At 44.9% G+C, this 19324-nt stretch overlaps 1 protein-coding gene across 2 annotated transcripts; it reads right to left on the reverse strand.

Moving 5' to 3' along the window:
- Positions 1 to 217: 217 nt before the first annotated feature.
- Positions 218 to 17761, reverse strand: UTS2B (urotensin 2B). Of its 2 annotated transcripts, none has more exons than XM_051782181.1 (6): positions 17719 to 17761; positions 9197 to 9414; positions 6878 to 6979; positions 3833 to 3870; positions 2551 to 2644; positions 218 to 813 (listed from the first exon to the last, which is right to left on the reverse strand). In XM_051782181.1, exons 2-6 carry the CDS (start codon positions 9318 to 9320, stop codon positions 788 to 790), a joined length of 384 nt encoding a protein of 127 aa, XP_051638141.1. In that variant the 5' UTR covers positions 9321 to 9414; positions 17719 to 17761; the 3' UTR covers positions 218 to 787. The 2 variants fall into 2 exon arrangements, with proteins under 2 accessions (XP_051638141.1, XP_051638140.1); XM_051782180.1 differs by lacking the exon at positions 17719 to 17761 and adding an exon at positions 11094 to 11199.
- Between the last annotated feature and the right edge of the window lie 1563 nt (positions 17762 to 19324).

Raw genomic sequence — 19324 nt, forward strand, 5'->3', positions numbered from 1 at the left:
AAGGAAGGGTCTGTCTCTCAGGCACATTAAAACTCTAGGTGTTTAATGGGAGCCTTATTTCCATTGTAAACTTCACATGAACCATTAAGGTAACAAGAGCCTACATCAAAGGAAATGTGCTGCCTCTTGGGCCTCTGCAGGGGCTGAGAAAGCAAACACCACACGCTTCTGTGCAACAGAAAATCTTTATTGGAACGATATCCAACGGATCCAGATTTCTGTGCTTGCCCTCCCCTGTGCACAGTGACAGGACATGGTGAGGAGCAGCTCTGGCTCAGCAAGCTGAGGCAGGCAGCCTGAGCCCTTCACATCACACCCATCCTGCCTTCCTGTCCCAACAGCAGCCATTAGGTCATCACAGACCTGTTTGTAGGAGGCAACAGAAAACCCAGACACCACTGTGAGCAACATCTGCAGGTGTGGGCAGAGGCTCGAGGCCAGGGAAGCTGAGTTAGTGTTTGGTGCCTCAGGGGACCTGGTGAGAAGGGGGAGAGTGTACAATGGCAATAGCCTTAATGGCACACACAGGACAGCACAGAAAGTTGGGAAGCATCTTCCAAGTAGAAGACCATGGTAGGGTAGACCTGGAAGGAAGGAGCAGCAGAGAGTGGCAGTGGGCTACCAGCTCCTGTCACAGTCCCTGTTAGACTTGGCTGTGGTGTGGTCATGGAGGATGGCATCCAAATTAGCAGCACGATGAGAGAACAGAACAAATTCTTAACACATTAATACCCAGCAAGGCAGTTTGGGGAAGGGCTCATCTTCATCCTCCAGTCCTGATGAGCCTTCAGATGCAGTATTTCCAAAAGCAGGCTGGAAAGGGATGCAAGAGAAGGATGTTAGCATCCAAGGGACTTTTTCCAGCTTCCCACTCTGGAAGGGGGTTTCAAAAGACACATGTCTTGAGAGAATGGAGGTGTGAAGGCAGCAGTGTGGTTTCTGGGCACACCTCAATTATCAGCTTTGACTTCATATAACAGTTTTAGAAGGTGTTTTCTTTAGCTGCTCATGGTGTAAAGGGGGGATCTAAATGTTGTTTCCATACTGCTCGATTTAAAAAGGTTCCTTTTGCTCTACTTCAGCAATGTCAGGAACAAGCTTTTTATTTCTTGTCTACTGGCCAGCAGTTTTTCTGCCTCAGAGATGTGGGGGGGGGGTTTCACCTGTGGCTGACTGGAGGAGCAGGATACTGACTTGGAGAGGCTGCATCTGATCCTTACTTATTTTTTTTTAAAACCCAGTCATTACCACTCTGCTACTAACCATCTCCAAACAACACTGATCTCTGTGGGATCTTCTAAGAAGACTAGATTAAGGACGGATGCATATTTTGGTGTTGGAAAAAATAACTGTTTCACCAGAATGAATCCATGAATCCCATGCAGGTCTCCTATTATAAAGTATGAGAAGAGATTTCTACCTGGTTTTTGAAAACAGGATCTTGGAAGGAAACTTCTCCTGAATCAGCAGTGCTCATGCTGAGACACGAGCTCCTCCCAGACTGGAAGGAGTTTAGATGAAGACAAAGATTCTCTGTTTTAATTTCTGTCAGAATCTGATTTAAACCTGGCGAGGGGAAGTACTTTTATCTATCTTTAAAACTTCCAGGACTGGTGAGGGCATGAATTACATTAGCCAAATTAATGACAGCCTCCAGGGTTGCTTGTAAATTGCATATTGCCTAAGGATCACCTAAGCACTTAAGCAAGCCTTGCACAAAGGAATTTTCTCTTGGCTGTCTGGCAGGTTGTCAGCTTCCACATGCACAAGGCATGTGGGCTAAGGGCAGAACTAGCTCTTTTGTTTTCAGGCCAGATCTGTCATCAGTGACTTCTGGTTCACAGCTGCTGCTGCTGCTTTGTGGAGGAATCCACAGAAAGCCACTATGAACAGCATTGTCCCTGTGCTTGTCAGGGGCAGTCTAGCAGGAGCACTGGTACAACAGGCTGCTGAGCCACTGGTTATGGACTGGGCAGAGCTTGGAGACCAACTGAGAGACCTACCAGATCTTAGTTCCCTGCATTCTTGGTTGATTTCCACATCTTTTTAGCTGGTTTTCAGCAGCAGAAACAAGTGCTCCTTTTTTCTCTGTCGGGAGGCATTGACCTTGGCAGAGGGGAACGCGTGCAGTCCACATGTCTCATTATGCCTTCAGCACCAGCTTTGTGCCCAGAGCAAAGCGACGGGTGCACTGTGGGGACGTGTTCACACAGAATTCACCCCCTCCAGGGCAGGCACTCTTTGCTCACATAACCCCATGTTCCTCTGTGAAAAGTGGGATGTGACACTGACTGCCTCCATGAGGGCCTGGTGTGCAGACCCAGTTGTATCTGCCTCGATAGCAGACAGGGTTGGGTACACAGTCCTTCTCACCAGCTGCTAAACCAGCCAGCCATTAACAAGAGAGGGCCAGGACTGCTGGATAAGCTGCCAACCAGATGTTTTTCAGCACATTTGGGGCATGTTTACTGTCACTGCCTTTGCTGCAGGAAGGAAGGCCTAGAGATGAGAGTGGACAGAATGGCTGCAAGGCTCTAATGCAAAACCTACCGCGTTTTTTGGGCTGGGATGCTGAGAGACTTTCCAAGGCATAGGCCACCTCTGACCCTTCCTCAGTTGAGAGCTGATCTTTCAACTTCTCCAGCTGTTTAAACAGAAACACAGCAGTAAACAAAGGCCCCATTTTGAGGAGCTCCACAGAGTGCTGGCAAGTTCAGGGCAAAGGAGGTACATATAGACTGGCTGTAACCCCTGTGGAGAGGAGGCTGTGTAGGATATTGGATTAAGAGTCAAGACAGGGCTGAGGCAGGTCTCCAGGCATCCAGCCACTGCAGCAGAGAGCATCGCTCTTCCATTGCTCTGGGTTGTCCCTCCCTTCTCTCCCTCACAGTTCCTGCTGACTTTCCCTGGTTATAATGTGGGTAGTCTACCATATTTGTTCTTCATCCATATTTTCTAGTGGACTGTGAACTTCTACAGCCACCATCCTGACTTCTGCTCTGGCAGAGTTGCCCCCAAAAAGTCAGAGTTTAACATCCCTCAGCATTGAAGCAAGGGGCTAGCATAGAATCTGGCAGCCTCCCCTCTGGCATGATGCACTGTGATTTTTCAGTCTGAAGCGAAAAGTGCCATGTGGAACCTATCACAGCCTCCAGGATCCATGCAAACAGCTGATCTGAGAAGGGGAGAAAAAGCATTTCCACTGCTCATGGGGTTTGGGGAGTGGCAGCTGTGTCAAGGTTGCTGCAGACCTTTCCCTATTCCTGGGCACTGTGTGTAGATAGGGGATGCTCTGTGTGTGTGTGCACTTTGATCAGCTCAGCAGGGTTCTGACCTCGGGTAGGGCCACCTTTACTAGCAAAGAGTCCAGAAAAAAAATTCTGGTTTAGGTGGGCAGTGGCTATCCCTCCAACTTCAACTCATTATCTACTGCAGCCAGCTGATACAATGCCTAGGAAGGAAGCATGACTTCCTCTTCCCACTTGCTTTTCTTCCATGGAGATTTCCATTGGTGCTTAATTTTTTCCTGGCTTGGCCTTCACTGGCCTTTCACTGGTGACAAAGGCAGGAGCTGCCTCAGCTCTTATTGCACTCATCCATAGCCTTGCTCTCTTTCCACCTTTTCCAGCTTGTGCAGCTGTTTAGCCCAGGTTCTGCTTTTATAGCCCAGGTTCACCTTTCCTCTTTGTGCAATACATGCTTACATCATATCATCAGGATGAAGGGCAGCAGGATGCAAAGACGGAAGAATATGGCATAAAGACAGCTTAAACAATCATTTAACTATTCATACATGTATGCATCTATGTGTCTATGCATTTGCTTTTCTCACCTGTTCAAGCTCTTCAAATTTCTTTGCCAACTCCCAGTCTGCAAGAAGGGAAAGAGTCATGTCAGTATCTGCATTGCTTACTGAAGCTCAAATTAAAAACCATTTCCTCATTTGTCCTCCCCAGGGGTTAACAAGAAAAGACCTACTTATCATTTAATTCCTACTAGTGATCTCCAAATGAATGACAGCAGAAACTGACAGAAAAGTAGGTCTTCTCTGCTGAATCCTATTGGACTTCATCCTAATTCTCCATTATGAGGGAGGCTTCTTTGCTGTTCACCAAGCCATAGGGGAATTGGCCCAATAAGGTCACTTACTGTGTGACACCAACTCAGGTGAACCTCTTTGCTGCTTTTTAATTTTATCCTGCTAACAGTAAATCTCTAATTCAGGCTTTTCTGCCACTGGCCTTTATATGAAATTTCATTGCTTCCTTTAGGACTTGTTTATGCTCACATCACCCATGCAGGCAGAAGTCAGAACACACAAAGTTAGCCTAACAGAACTTACTGCTTTATAAGTCAGCAAAGATCTGGGCTAACAGAGTGGAGCAACAGGAAAAGTCACATAGCAGTGAGTGCACAGATTTCACACCTCTAACTGTTGGGGGAGCACAAGGACCTGGGGGCCAGCTTCATAGATCAGACTTAGAGATCTCAAGGCTAATCAGTACTGTACTACTGTCAAAAAACTATGCAGGTGGATGAACGAACTGCCCTGAGACATCCTGTTCAGAAGGAGGAGAGAATTAGGTTCCTGAAAACAGGATTTAAACCCTCCAGCTGAATTTGAAATGGCCTGGACTAACGATAGGGAAAGCTGCAGGAATAGGGGGTTTCAGTCTCACTGCTCTTGAGGACTGAGGTACCTTATTCCAGACTCAAACTGATGTCAAAACCACTTAATTTTTTAATAAGATACATGAGCTCAGTTAAAGCTGAGTGACTGGCTGCAGTAGTCCTCCTGGGAGGGGAACACAAAATGATCAGCCGGTTTTAAGCGCTAATTTAGTGCATTTGGGAAAAATGCACTAAAATAAGCAGAAGAGCCAGGAAAGAGCTAAAGAATATCTCTGCTAGGCCCCACAAGCAACCCAAAAAACAGCCCTGAAACTGCCTCTTTTGTCTGTTCCTAATGTGGCACCAGGCATTGGTCTGGATTGTCAAGGGGATTTAGGACATAATTCCCCTTGATTTCAGATTTCAGATAAGACTTCGACTCACAGACACATTGCCAGACTTGGTTTTTTTTGTTTTGTTTTTTTTTGTTTGTTTGTTTGGTTTTTTGTTTGTTTGGGTTTTTTTTGTTTGTTTTTTTGTTTTTTTTAATGTTTGAAACTGAGCAGGAGGGTTCCAAGAAAGTATTGACTACTTTTTCGGTTTTTCCTTCAAAAAGGAAACCATTCTGTTGAAAAATCCAGAATATTTTCTGACAGATATTTAACTGCAAGTAAAAGCAACAGTTTCTAAGCAAATCCATTACATCAGGACTCAGTTTGAGAGGTGTGATGGGGATGAGAGTCAGGAGGTGTGGGCTCTGTTCCTGGCACTGTCAGCAATGACCTCGGTCAGATTCCTCCTAAGTATGTCTTTACATATCTGTAAGGTAGAGAGACAGATCCTGGTATATCTATAAGTCAAAAGTGCCACTTAAGAGGTGTTGTTGTTATTATTATTACAGACATTTTTACCTCTTTCAGAGTTTCAAGTGCCTAAATAGGCACTTGAAACTCTGAAAGAGGTAAAATTTTGTCTTGACTTTCTGCAAACTGTAAGTTTGGCCAATGACTGCTATGAATAGAAAATGAACAGCGGTCGAAATTTGGAACAGATTATCTCAGGCAGGGAGAAGGAAGTTAATTTATGGATGAAGCCTTGAGAAACTGCCTGCTGTAAATCCTCTGTCTCTGCTCTGCTCAGAGATTCATTATATTCAATTGTCTGGCATAAAATGCAGCCTTTCCTCCAGGAGTAATAAGTGCAATAATCCATAAACCTATCATAAAAATGTTATTTCTTGAATGCATCCTCTTTGCAAGAAGATGCCTTTGTTAGTATAAGGACTTGATTTATTTGTGTTTATTTATTTGTCCCAGGTTTGTTTAACCACTGCCTTGCTGCATTAACAAGCATCTGGGGAAGAGCACTGAGTGAATTTGATGAATGGATTTTCATAACAAAATTTTTGCTGGGCCCTGCTCTCAGCTGTTTTCATAGGGAAGGGCAGCTTCCTGCTCTGAGACCACCACATACAGCTCCAACCCTCCCCTGGGTGCAGTGGCCGTGGGAATAGCTGACCCCTGTAATCCATTTGGTGCCCAATGTCAGGGAAAGCCCAAGTTTCTCTTCAGCAGGTTTGAGTTTAGCCACATGGTGGCTTTAAATTTGGTATCTGTTCACAGAGCACAAACAGGAAAACATCCCCATGGCCTGTCTTTGGTGTCTACACTGTGTGGGAAAAGCCTGTTGTCTCAACCGCCTCCAGCAGTAACAGGGGCTTAGGCCTGGGCAGGAGCTCCCACTGCCCTTGTCCCAGCCTACACTTGACCCCAAGGGATCTCACCTGCACAATCTCTGCAAAATTTTGGTGCCACCCCACTGCCCCATGTGCTCACAAGATGCTGCTGGTTTCAGCAAGATACGGAGCTGTCTCTCAAAAGCCCATGGGGCTGTGTGGGGTGTGGGTGGAGAGGTGACTCCCAAAGCTGGCCGGTAGCCCAGGCATTGAACACAATGTCTCGAGGATATCAGGTGCACAGGGACTCAGCAGAATCTCTTCTTGTTATTACTTATGTACACACACATGCTCCCTTGCCAGCACAATGTTGAGTGTCTGAGGATCTAGGGTACGTGCTTTTTGGCATTGCAAAATCAGGTCCAGGAGCCCCATGACGGAGAACATCTGACATTAATCACATGTAGGCACCATACCGGGTGCTTCTGCTTTCCGAGCAGCTGGTATTTCTGAGGAACCTGAGAATCAGGTTCCTTGCATTCATGCACACACAGATTCAAAAAGTGGAGATCTCCCATCCCCTTCGCTTACCAACATTTTCTGGCCTCCGCCATGCAAATTTCTTATTAAGAAGCAGATTCAGCAGTGTGTCCTCGTGATTTGTGTCTTCTCTCTCTGGAAGCACTCGGTTCTCTGCAGGACATAAAATACATCTTTCTCAATCTCATCAAATTAAGAATCAATTAATCAATTGATTCAATTAATTTCTTAATCACATTAAGAAGGCCAAGAAGTGGAAGGAAAATGTCTCCTGTCAGCACTCATGAGGGTAGAAGGAGCTCGGGGGAAAAGGAAGGTGTGTGAGCACGGAATAAAATGTCCAGGCAGTGAGGGCTGCGCAGTGAAAGGGTGTGGGATGGGGAGCCCTCCCTGCCAGCCCCGGGCTGCCGGCCAGTTTCTCTGCAGCCTCATCAGCATGGCTGGCTGCAGAGAGCTGGAGACATCACCTTCATTTAGACAGTCCCAACCTCTTCTGGAAGGCGGGTGTAGCGGATGCCTCTGCAAAGCCAGACAAACAACCCACAGGATCCTCTCTTCTCAAAACTGCAGGTGTTACCCCCACTCACACCATGCACCTTCCCAGGGCTGACAGAGGTAGGAACTCACTCCTCAGGAGGCTGATGTGTGGGTACCACAGCTGAAATGCCCTGAAGCCCCACAGCCCATTCTTGCGCTCACTCAGCCTGGGGGCTGCTCTCTCTGACTGCCAACAGTACTGCAGGATTCTTCCTGAACCAAGTGTGGAGGAGCTTGAAGCAAAACCAAGCAGAATTTTTCTGTTTTCCAGGAAAAGCTTCCCCAAGCTGCTGTTCTAAAGCAATTTGGACCTCTGTAGGAGGCCCCTTTAGGGAGCTTTCTCAGTGGTTTTACTTTAGTGGTTGTGGCTATGCCCTCAAATGAATGGTTGTGAAGGTCAAGGGTTTGGCAGAAACCAACAGACACAGGATGGGACTAATCAGTGCCCTGAAGAGACCCTCTCAGCTCTGCTCAACAGATTTCCAGAGTCTTATATGACTAGAATGTTGCACTCATTTTTGATAATAAGAGCCAGACTTTCTAGGCAGAGTAGCCATTCCACAAAATCTTTGGTCTGAACACCCCTGCTCCACACCCAGACCCTACAAAGCCTTGGAAGATGCCTACAGAATCCATGGAAAATACTAAGAAATTATACAGAAAGACTTATTTTCTCTCCTTCCAGGATCTTTAGGACTTCACCTCAATATCTTCAGGGAGGTAAGAAAGGAGAAAACAGTCTCAAATAGCCATCAGCCCTACAGAGCTCTGAGGGGATGAATGCAATTATTTTTGATAAACATGAGGCAAAACATTACACCAGGTGAGCCTGAAGGATGCTCAAGAGTATATGGGAATCAGCTCTGTTAGCTAAAGTCACATAAATCTGCAGAAGCAGAGGGCTGCTGGACAAAGCAATGCTCCAAGTATTTGGCCAGATTCAAACCTGCCTCATGCTGCAGCTGAAGCCTCTGGTCCTGATTGTGATCTCTAGAAATAAACCCAAGGGAGCAAGAAAAGCTACATGCTGTGTAAAACTTGCAATTAACATGGAGTGCTATAAACCTCGTTCCTAAGTCTGAAAGACAGTTATAATTTTAAAATACCTACTTTTACTTGCTCAGGGGATTTGCTACAGGAAAAAAAACACCCTATAAACACTCTAGTACAAGATAAACACAAGCAATATTTAGATAGCTTGGCCTTGGGAATATTTTGGTTGTCATTACAAAAATAAATAGGTGATATAAGATGAAAAAAACATTTGAAAAGCAACGTTATTTTCAAGGCTATATTTAGCTGCTCATTCTTTTTTCCACTGCCAAGTCTCTTTAAGAAAGAACATTAATGATTGACATTTCCTTGCAGTGTAAGTTCAAGCTAAGACTAATTTAAATTATGGGAGAAGAACATATAAAAAGAAGTTCTGTGAAGAAAAAAAAAGTTCAGCAGCACTCTACTACTGACATTTATGAGCTGTCAAATCTCATATGGTACATACTGGAATTGCTACTCTCTGATATTTTAATGTTTTTCTTTGGAGATTTTCTTATGAGAGCGAAAGAGCTACCCTTACCAGATTTTACCAGATCTGATATTTTCACTCATTAGCAGAATGTGTCATGCAACCAGCTGCAGATTAGAGGAACAGCTTTAGCTCATGCTGATATGAACAAGTCTCTCGGTAGCACCCATGTTAATTGATTGTTTAGTGTAGCCTGAGGTTCATTTTGTTTCCTTTCCCAGATAAGCGAGTGTTGCATTGGCCATGGCAAGCAGCAAAGCAAAAGCATAACTACCTACCTGTGTCACGTAGCCTGTATTCCAGCTTACCTTGTAGTAAAAAAGGTTCTCCATGTGTGGATGGGACACACACAGTCATGGTCAGGATGGTTAGCACTCCAAGACACAGCTGGACAGACCACATCTTCTCCACGTTCCCACTGCCCAGAAGCATTCTTCCTTCAGGCACAGTGGAGGACTTCAATGAAACCCAGCGCCAGATGAGCTCACTTTTAAGAGGCAGTGGATGTGCCGTGATTGCAAATGGCCTTTGGAGGAGGGGAGAAAAATATCTCTTGAGATATAATTCAACCTGTCAATATGATTCACTCCTTTGGGAGTGGACAGAACAACCCAGTAACATATGTCAGATGGAACCTGTTCAATATATCTCATATCAGACTGATCTAATGAATTCTGATGTTCCCACAGGCGTGCACTGTTCACGCACGTTGATATACATTCCATACATACGTACATTACAAATATTTTTTCAGGGCTGCTGCTTTAATGAAGTTCAGACATGAGGACTCCCACGTTAGCAGGGAAGATTTGTCTAACGTACAAGTTGCCGTATTTTCCCAGTTTGGACAGAATCAGGCTAATGGGGTTTTGTAATTTATCATCTCACTTCCTAGCTCCTATATTAATTAATGTGAGATATAATGAGTGCTGAAGTGGTGGGAAACAGAGGGATAGAGCTCTTTTCATTTAACTGATTGGAGGATGTCGAGTGTGTCTTGCTCACTGTGACTTATGGCTTTGTCAACGGGAAAGGCATCACACCCTATTTTGGGATTATTTTGAGTGGGGGAGTGCAGATTTGGCAGTGATATGGAATACGTCAAGGATGGGCAAGTGTCTTGAGTTTTTTCTTGGGGGAAAAAAAAAGAAGTGGAAGGTCAGATGCTGGTTCTGGCTACACAGCCTTATTTTATAATTTTAGAACAAAGTATAGAGGCACATTGTACGTATTCCAAGTCTTCTCAGGTCATGACTACATTTTAGTTTGACTTCCGTTTGTTGCTTATCCATCACTATTGATCAGGGACCTGCTACCACTTTTCTATAACCACCTTACCAAGAAAATGTTGTAATAGTAACAGTACTAAATTTTGTTCTTCACTTCTGCTTTTCATGCAGAACTGAATCATCTGTACTTGCCATGGTTTAACCCCAGCCAGCAACTAAGCACAACAGAGCTGCCTGCTCACTCCCCCCGTGGTGGGATGGGGGAGAGGATCAGGCCAAGCTCTGACTTGTACATACACTCCTAGTGACTCACTGTGTGTGCTTTTTTGACACCACATCATGCCAGATTACCCAACTTAGCTTCATCTTATGGTACCTGCACTTCATCTTAGTATCATTTCCATGTTTGGGCTTTTGGCTTCTGGTCCCCTGCTCTCCCTACAACTTGCTCTGTGCCTTGAATAGGTATTGAATGACTAGCCTTTTAATAACCCTTGTAATATTTTATTATCTGATATATTATCAATAAAAATATAGGGGGAGAGGCTTAGATTTTTTGCAAGACAAATGAATGTGATGTTTGTATTAATGAATACTTCTCTACTGAGAAAATATTCCAAAATTTTCCCTGCAGATATAATATGTACAAATAAACCAAACTTGTATTTTCCCTCAGACTTGTGTGAGACAGTGATCAGTTAGCTGAAGTACTTCTTTTCTTCACAAAGTTCTGTTTGGACTCAAGGACACCTATGTCCCACAAAGAGCACTTTTCCAGTCACCTCTGTCTCCCTAAGCTGCCATTTCAAAGTGGTCAGAGTTAAGTAGCCCCCACGAAGCAGAGGCCATAACTTAATGAGCACCACCTTGCACAGGAGTCCAGTGTGGACAATAGTAGCTGTGACTCAAAACTAAATTCTTAAGGGAAGATCAGGTCCGTTTGAACTTGGCGATAAGCGGCTTTCCAGGTCCTTACCAGCTTGTCTAGAGATGTGCTGTGAAATCGACTTTGCCTTGATACAGACAGTGGGTTTTTCCAGTTTATGCAGAATCCACAGATCTCTGACTGTTTTTTCCTACCCTTGGCTATAAGATCTCATAGGCTATTGGCAGGCTCTTTCAGGAAGATGAGTTATTCCTGGGATTTCCTCTTTCGCTGCAGAGAAACTTCAGTTCTGGATCACTGCAATGTTCAGCCCCAAAAGCAACTCACGTATAGAGTGTGCCAGACCTTTCAAATGAAGGCTCTGGTGAAGGTGAGGAACTGCCATGCTACATTAAAATATGAGAAGGAAGATTACTGGATGCTGTGAGGAGTGGATGCTCTCATCGGATGGGTTGGTGGATAGACGTCTGGCAGCTGCTGCCAAGCACTGGTGGAATTTTTGCATTTTTTGAAGTTATGAGATGGTTGATTTGCAGCGTTGGGCTTCTCTAAGATTTCTACCTGGAAAATTCTGCTGCACATTTGTCCAGGTTCTGGAAATACTATTACGTTTTGTTCTTATGTATTTTATTCTCAACAGGAAAACAACATAGTCTCCATATTCTTCCTATTACTTCACTCAGTGATAATGTCTTCTACATGCTTCACTGAGTACTTTTGTCTAGAGTTCAAGGACAATGAGAACATGAACATGTGAGCTCCATCTCTACCTCCCAAGGTCCTAGTCTGTTTTAGCCTCTTCATGTAGAAGTTTCTCTTTCAATAGAGCTATGCAGACAAAGCCAACCAGTTCAGATGGCAGGAATGGAGAAAGCTTGGCCCAATCAGAGGCCACCAAATTCAGCTGCACCAGCTCTGAGCATGAGAGAGATGAATAAGTTTGTCAGGGCCCAGAGGGTGTTATAGTCCTGAGCATCCTCAGCTGGGGCCTCACCACCCTCTCTGCCCATCAGCTCAGGAGGCCCATTTAAGCTCAGCCCTGGTCCACTTTGTTTTTCCCTGAGCTGTGCTGGAGAAATTCTGGTCTGGGGCTCAGCTGTCTTTGCCTGCACATGGTCCCTGCTGATCTGGACCCAGACCCTGCTTGACCTCAGATATGTCCCATCTCTGTGGACTGCCTGGTGTTCAGTGAACTGTGTTTGTCCCTGACTGCTGTTATCAGGCCTGATGCTGGCCAGTGTATCGACTTCCATCTTGACCCAGGATCTGGGTCATCACCATGGGCTTCCCTGACCCCTGGGGCTCTTGACTGAATCTGGCTGCAGTCTCTGATCCCACCCTGCTTGCCCCTTTTGGGATGGGTCCCTGTCCTGCTGTCAGCACCATTGCACTTGGCTCCCTGTTCCCTAGGGAACAGCTGGCCCTCTGACATCATCTTCCTCGAAATGTTCAGCTTCCCTCTGTGTACAGACTCCTCTGCCAGGTGGATCTTGGAGCGATGAAGGCTTTCAGGTATGTTACATAAAATCCCAGTTTCTCTGAAGTTACTCTGAGCTTTGCCACTAGCTCTAATGAAACTAGGGCTGTCTCTAGAAGAGATGCAGTCCCCAATTAACCTAACCTGAGTTTAACCCCACTGTTTCAGAGCAAGCCTCAGACAGGTGGAATTCAGTGTGGGTTTTGAGTGACTTGTAAGATGTAGGAGGCAGTGTTGAGCTGCTGAAAACAGAACATAAAAAGGCTATTTTGCAGAGCCAGCTTGGAGTGGCAGGTTTCCAGACCACTTTGTATGCTGTGCATTTGGGGTTTGGAGAGAGAGAGAGAATATTCTTTTCTTTTTCAGAGCCTCCTGAGGGCACATAAAAAACCTACATGCATCATGTATTCCAGGTGAGCCTCATCAGCATCCACAGGCTTTATCATTATCTTATGGTCTCTGCTTAACCACAGCTTGTTTTGTCCCAAAGCAAACAACCTGCTGAGGGAGGGCCTGTCAGGGAAACGTCTTTACTTAAAATTAGGAGAAAGCACATATGAACTGTTACTCAACCTTTGCACCGAAGATGGGACTTGGTTGTAACTAGGGTGGTAGAGACAGGGTTTCATACTGTGTGGTACATGTGGGGAGATTTCATGCATCACTGTTTTCTTGCCTAGAATGTTCCTAATAATAAGATGAGAGTGGGGAATTAGAAAGAGATTTGGAAATGGGGAGTGGACATGCCCTGTAGAGGGAAAGACCGAATGGGGGCTTGCAAGTGCCATCAAATCAGCAAGAAGTCGGTGAGCTTTTTAGCTGCCAAGAAAAGGGAGTGGCATGCACAGCAGGGGTGATCTTCCTACACAATGTCAGAAAGGCAGGAGTCATCTTGCTCCCTATCCTGGGTAGTGACTTCGTGTACCCTCCTGTCCCACCACATGCCTCTATCACCTCTATCTATTTACATATGCAACAAGCTGTTTCCATCTTCTGTAGTCAAGTCCTTTCTCTCTTTCATGTCTGCCTTCCTTGCTTGTATCACCATTGTAGACTTCTCCCCATTTGTCTCTTCTATCTGTATTTCTATTGCATCTATTGCTCCTCTGACCCTCCAATTGTGCTTCACCTGGTAGGAACCAGAGAAGAAGGTATTGAAATGCCTGTCCTCTTCAGCTTTCATCCCTTACATATTTAATGTCTGATTTCTCCTCTGCCTGAGTCACCTCTACCCTGGGGCAAACTTCAGAGAACAAAGCCCACTCCAGTCTGTTATTTAAAGCACCACTGGAAGGTGCTCAGATACTCTGCTGATGTGGGGTGAGAAGTCCCTGACAGGGCAACTTGACTGCAGAAAGGAATTAAAATATTGTGCTCATAAGCCAGGAAAGTAGTCCCCCTCACAGCTCCCTGAAAGGAGGGAGTGCATAACAGGGAGGGAGATGTTGTTATAAAATGAGATTCTCTGTTCCTTAGGGGACTGTTAAAACCAGTCAATATTTATGAAGCTTTTAGTCTGACTCATACGATTTGTTCCCCCTTCTACGTGCTTGTCTTTGGGACTCAGCTGCTGCTTGGCCTATTACTGACATAAAATTATATGCTGTGGTTTAACTGTGTCTTTGCTTAGAGAAAGAGAAGGGAAAGGTCCAAGGCAGAGTGTAGAGCAGCTCAAGCTGCCACCTCACTTCAGGCAAACAAGGACCACAAAAAGGGAAGCATCACCAGCTCCCATCAAATGGGCATTGTACCACAGAGAACCAGTTCCTCAAGGTTAAGGCAGTGGAGGATAAGAAGTGCAGCTGGGCTGCCTTGTCTGGCTTTCAAACCCACATTGAGGTCTGTCAGGAAACCATCCAACTTCTCAGAGAGCAAGTCAATTCCAAAATATCTTCCTGGAGAGAGAGACTGAAAGAGTAATTCAGGAACATAAAGGCGTTGGATGTGGGAAGAGGCAGCCTGTGGATAAAAAGTAGGGAGCAGAGGAAGTTATGGTACCATTCTCATCTCTGCCTCTTAATCCTGAGCTAAAGCACCTCCTCCAGATTCAGCATCCTGTCCCTACTGAGTGGGGTTACTTGGCTGAGGTTCCCGGTGAGGAGAGGAAGGCAATATTGAAACCTTTTCTGCTCTGAAATGTGCCATGACCTGCTGGTCTCAAACACATTTCCAGTGATGATCCTGAATGGTAAATATTGGTGTGGGTGTGTAAGGACTAACCTGACCCCCATGCCAGGACAGTGGCCTGAAGAGGTGTGATCTGGAATGACCTGGTTATACCATCAGATTTACCCTGAGCTCAACCCCCCTCTGTTCTGACTCACTTTCTGCAAGGCTTGAGTTCATCTGGGATGATGAATGCGGCTTGTGCTTGTATTACTTTGAGTAACATGGCCAAAAAGACAAGGCTGGGTAATTGCCTGCTAAAAATGCTGGTTGGGGCACTTTTAAGGTTGTAGATGTCAATTCTATCTGCTAATAGTGCCAACTTTCACACTGTTGTTCCCCTTTCTCACTCTTCCTGTTCTCAGTTACCATCTGTTTTTTTGGCTTATTGAGAAATGTTGCCCATTTTTTCTGGAAAACTATCACTACAGGGAGGCTTGGAGGATACACAGATCTGTTGTGTTTTGGTGAAACTTGTGCAGACAATCACAAATCTTACCTTTTGGAGAGCCTGTCTTTTTACCTAGATTTTTATTTGCACCCTGAGCTGCTGAGAAACCGTAAGACTTCTGCATGTGCAAAAGAATGCTTTGTTGAGTGAATGCCACTACTTTGAGCGCAGACTTGCATATACAAAATCATCACTTGAAACAAGGGCTCCAGCTGAGGCTGTAGAACATATCCATCCCTCACCTTTTGGCTTGCTTACCACCCTGCAGCTTGGGAAACAATGGTGAAACATGTGATAACACAGGAATTTTTTATTCCTTTTTTTTTTTTTTTTTATCTAGAAAAGGATGGGCAGGTGCAATCATACGAGGTGATTTGTTTAGGTAGAGCTAGAAATTTTTCCAAGTGGAATATAGCGAAGTCACTGCTAGGTAAAAACTACAGTCACTTCAGGCCTCATCAAACTCCCTCTTACAAAATCAGTGTGTTGTGGTTTCATCCAGCTGGTAGTGACTGACTAGCTGAGAATGGCCAAAGTGCTTCACCACTACCTGCCACATTTGTTAGGATTCTTGTGGGCCTGCAGGCAGCTCCCTGTGGAGCACCAAGTGACTAACATTATTCAGGTGGGTTCTGTTCTTCTGACATAAGAGTAAGGAGAGGATGAGGAAGAAAAAAGCAGCAAATGTACCACTTTTAGTCTTACCTCTCTCTAAAGGAGACTTTTGGAATGCATACCTGACTTCAGATTGCAGAGGTTTACTCTCCAACTTGACAGTCAGCAAAAGCCCTTGCTCTGTAAAGGCATGGCTTATGATTTTTTAGTGCCCCTCGTTATGTTACATGTAAGCACAAGCTGAATTTCCTCTTTGCTTATTCTTTGCAATCACCCCATTCACTACCCCTAGTGAGCTTTATAATACTTTAATCCTTGCAGGTTTCTGCTCCCCTTGTTCTTCAGAAAGCCTGGATTCCCACAGGCACCATTCAGCTACCTATGGAAATTACACACCTGCTTCTTGGTGCTCTTTGCCAATGCTGTAATGTTTGCTTCCTCTCATCCATCCCTTCTGGCACAGGACTTCAAACCTCTCTTGAAGTGTCTTACCTTAGAAATGCAGGGAGGTTAATGTCTGAAGTGTTATTCTTTTTCCCCTGTCTGGTTTTCCCCTGCATCCCTACATCACCTGCCTCCCTCCCTGGGAGGCCCTGCAGCATCCCTGCCCCAGGGTGAGGGCAATTCCTATTTGAGCCCCTAAACCTTGATTTTTATTTATCACAAGGGAGAATAATTTGCTTGCATCCTTTAGGCTTCCTGAAGATAGAATGGAGTCCTGTGCTGGGTTTTATACAAGGAATTTGATTTTGGAGAGAAAAACAAAAGCCCATATCCCCAGGAAGGTCAGTCACTGCTGATCCAGAGTTTTGGACATGGACTTTTGTGGCACCCAATGACAAGAGACACTTAGAACCATTTTTTCCCATCCTTTTGCACTGACCATTAATGGATGTACACGCTCCCGCCTGGGATTAATGGATGCACACGATCATTATCCTCTCTGTCTATTCCGACAGCAGCCTCATCAGCTGGAAGTCAGCTCTGCCATCATTAAGGAAATTTTAACAAAGACTGTTCTGTTGAAAGTGAACATCTTGATGAGGCTTAATTTATTTCACAGTTGTTGTTATCCTGTTGACCTAAGATGACAGCAGGAGACTTGGAGAGGTGCCCAGTTTATTTAAGAAGCAAGAACAAAACTGTCTCTCCCTGCCTGGAGAAAGTGCTTAGCAGCAGAAAGCACTCCTAGCTCCTAGTCCCAATGCTCTGCCTGGCAGCCCCTGCTCCTCAAAGCTCACTGTGGCTTTTCTGAGGGCCAATCCAGACTGTGTTGCTTTTGTCTGTTTTTAACAGTTCCAGCCTCTACTTTGCACATTCTTTCAGGAGTGTTTTCAGTGCTGTGAAAGCTGGGAAAGTGTGCTGTCATGCACCAGCATTACAATCTGGGTTTACTCCAGTTTGGGGGCAGAATCAGATGCCTGGATGCAGGTAGGGAAAGTGCCCAGTCCTGGAGTTCCCTGGTGTTTAACACCTGTGTGGTGGCACAGTCCCAGCTGCAGTGCCATCTCTGAGCCCCTGCCCACAGCTGTCTGGTGGAGCACACTCCTCACAGATCATGGTGTGCCTGGTATATGGGGTCTGTCATGGAGAATAGTTGCTGGAAAGCACAGAGCCAAACAAGGCACACAGTGCAAGGACAAGGGTCCACGGTCACAGGATGCAGCAAGGACAAGTCCATCTGGATACAAAGAGAAAAATTACAATGAGAGGTGGTGTGATTTCTAGCCTTGGAGATTTTCAAAACTCACCTGGGCAAGGCATTGAGTACCCTCATCAGATTTTGAAGCCAGTCATGCTTTGAATAGGGGGTTGGATTAGAGCCCTGAAAATTGTCTTCTAAGTGAAGTTACTTCATGAGAGAAGAGTTAAGGATGTGTGCTGTGCACTTCAGCTCAAACTCTGCATTTGTCATGGGAAATGATATGGACTTACCTTCTAACAGAAGCTCCTGTGAGAATTAATACCTGCTTTTATAAAAGATTGAAGGGTCATTGTCTTATTACCTTAAATAAAAGAAAGTGGATGGTCTTCCCAGCTTTATTGAGATTCATCTACCCACAGCAACATGTACCATTTGTCAAGCTGTACAATTTGCACAGGAAAAGTTGATGTCAATCCAGCAGAACAAACACCTTCCATGTTTTTTGCCTAGAAGCAGCAGCTTGTAGACACAATTGAGAGTTGGGAGGGTGATTTGAGATCAGCCACACTGAGGAGGCCTTTGGAAGCACAAGATGTGATGCTGCTGCAGTACTAGCATTACACCAATAACTTGTTCCCTGGTTTCTGTTTGATTCCATCTCATCCACATCCTGCTGTGGTCATTTTTGGATCTTCTATAATCCTCATGTGATTCATGCCTTCTTCCAGTCTCAGAGATTTCATCTGAGTACATCTCTCAAAAAACAAGCTAAGACGAGAGGGAAGTCTGATGTCAAGAAGGCAGAGAAAATACTTTGGTGTGTAGCACACTGCCTTAGGGAACAGTGTTGACAGTTGAACCTGTGTTACCCCTCCCCAGAAGCCTGTTCCATCCCTTCTATGCTCTGACAGCTAGAGATGTTTCCCTCATTTCCAGCACCAAGAACTTAATGTCACTTACATTGACTCCCTGTAGTTTCCTTAGGTCCTTGCAGAGCTCACTATCCAACAGCTACGAGTGAGCTTCAGCACATTGTGCAAGAACAAATACATTTGCATTACTAAGGGAACTATAGGAAGGTATGAGGAGCCCATAATTTGTGTAGTAAAAACCTGATCTCAGGAACTACTCTGCTGTGACTCTGTGCATCAGGTACCAGATCTTGCTTTAGTGTAGCTACACACAGCCAGGAAAACAGTGTGCCCCATAACAGCAGCTAAAGTCACATCAGTCCAACATGGCATTTCTTGAATGCAGTGCAAATTATAACTAATTCATGTTGCTGGTTTTGTCTCTAGACAGGCAACTTAATATGATACAAATTCATTACTGAAGACTAAAGCAAAGAGCTGTGTGTGTGGAGTAAAGTGCATGATCACTGGAATGGACAGCTCTAAAGCTTTGTTCATAAATGTAGGGTCATAAAGGTGGCTCTGTTGCATTAAAGCTGTTGTATAAATGTGAATGCTCATGGATTTCATCTTCTATTGGTCTGATTTGAACATTTTCAGAGAGACATATTCAGGAGAGAAAGGCAGGAGAAAACTATATTCCCAATTTGGAAAGCTGTGACTTGTGTCAGGTCAGTACATTCTGTGCCAATTCTCCTGTATATTCCTGGTTTCTTGGCCTTTTCTTATGTCCTTATTTTTGTCCAATAATAAATCTTATTCAGTGATCAAAAAGCTGTATTAGTAAAACATGAAGGATGTCCAGAGGAATACACTGAATTCAGAAAAACTCTAATTTAGGAAGCTAGAAATGGACTTTCAGACCTTTCCTTAGCACAGAGCTGGCTGTAACCACGAGGATTATTTGCAAGAAGTCCTTGTGTGAATAGCAGAGGGATTAGAGGGAGGAACAGGGCAGAGCTAGGACTGTGACAGGAGATAATCTGTGTGAGCTGCCCCTTGGAGGGGCAAGACCCTGAGACTAATCCCCATCTGTGTAGTGTGGGTCATCCCTGC

This window comes from Manacus candei, unplaced genomic scaffold, assembly GCF_025592945.1.
Source record: "Manacus candei isolate 608988 ecotype Guabito, Panama unplaced genomic scaffold, ASM2559294v1 h1tg000015l, whole genome shotgun sequence".
NCBI classification, from domain to species: Eukaryota; Metazoa; Chordata; class Aves; order Passeriformes; family Pipridae; genus Manacus; species Manacus candei.

Bases quoted from the DNA above. Each gene is read 5' to 3' on its own strand.
- UTS2B (XM_051782181.1), bottom strand. From the start codon at position 9,320: ATGCTTCTGGGCAGTGGGAACGTGGAGAAGATGTGGTCTGTCCAGCTG. The intron at 6,980-9,196 runs GTAAGCTGGAAT...TATGTCCTGCAG, and splicing joins AGAACCTTTTTTACTACAAG to AGAACCGAGTGCTTCCAGAG. The intron at 3,871-6,877 runs GTAAGCGAAGGG...CCCTTCTTGCAG, and splicing joins GCGGAGGCCAGAAAATGTTG to ACTGGGAGTTGGCAAAGAAA.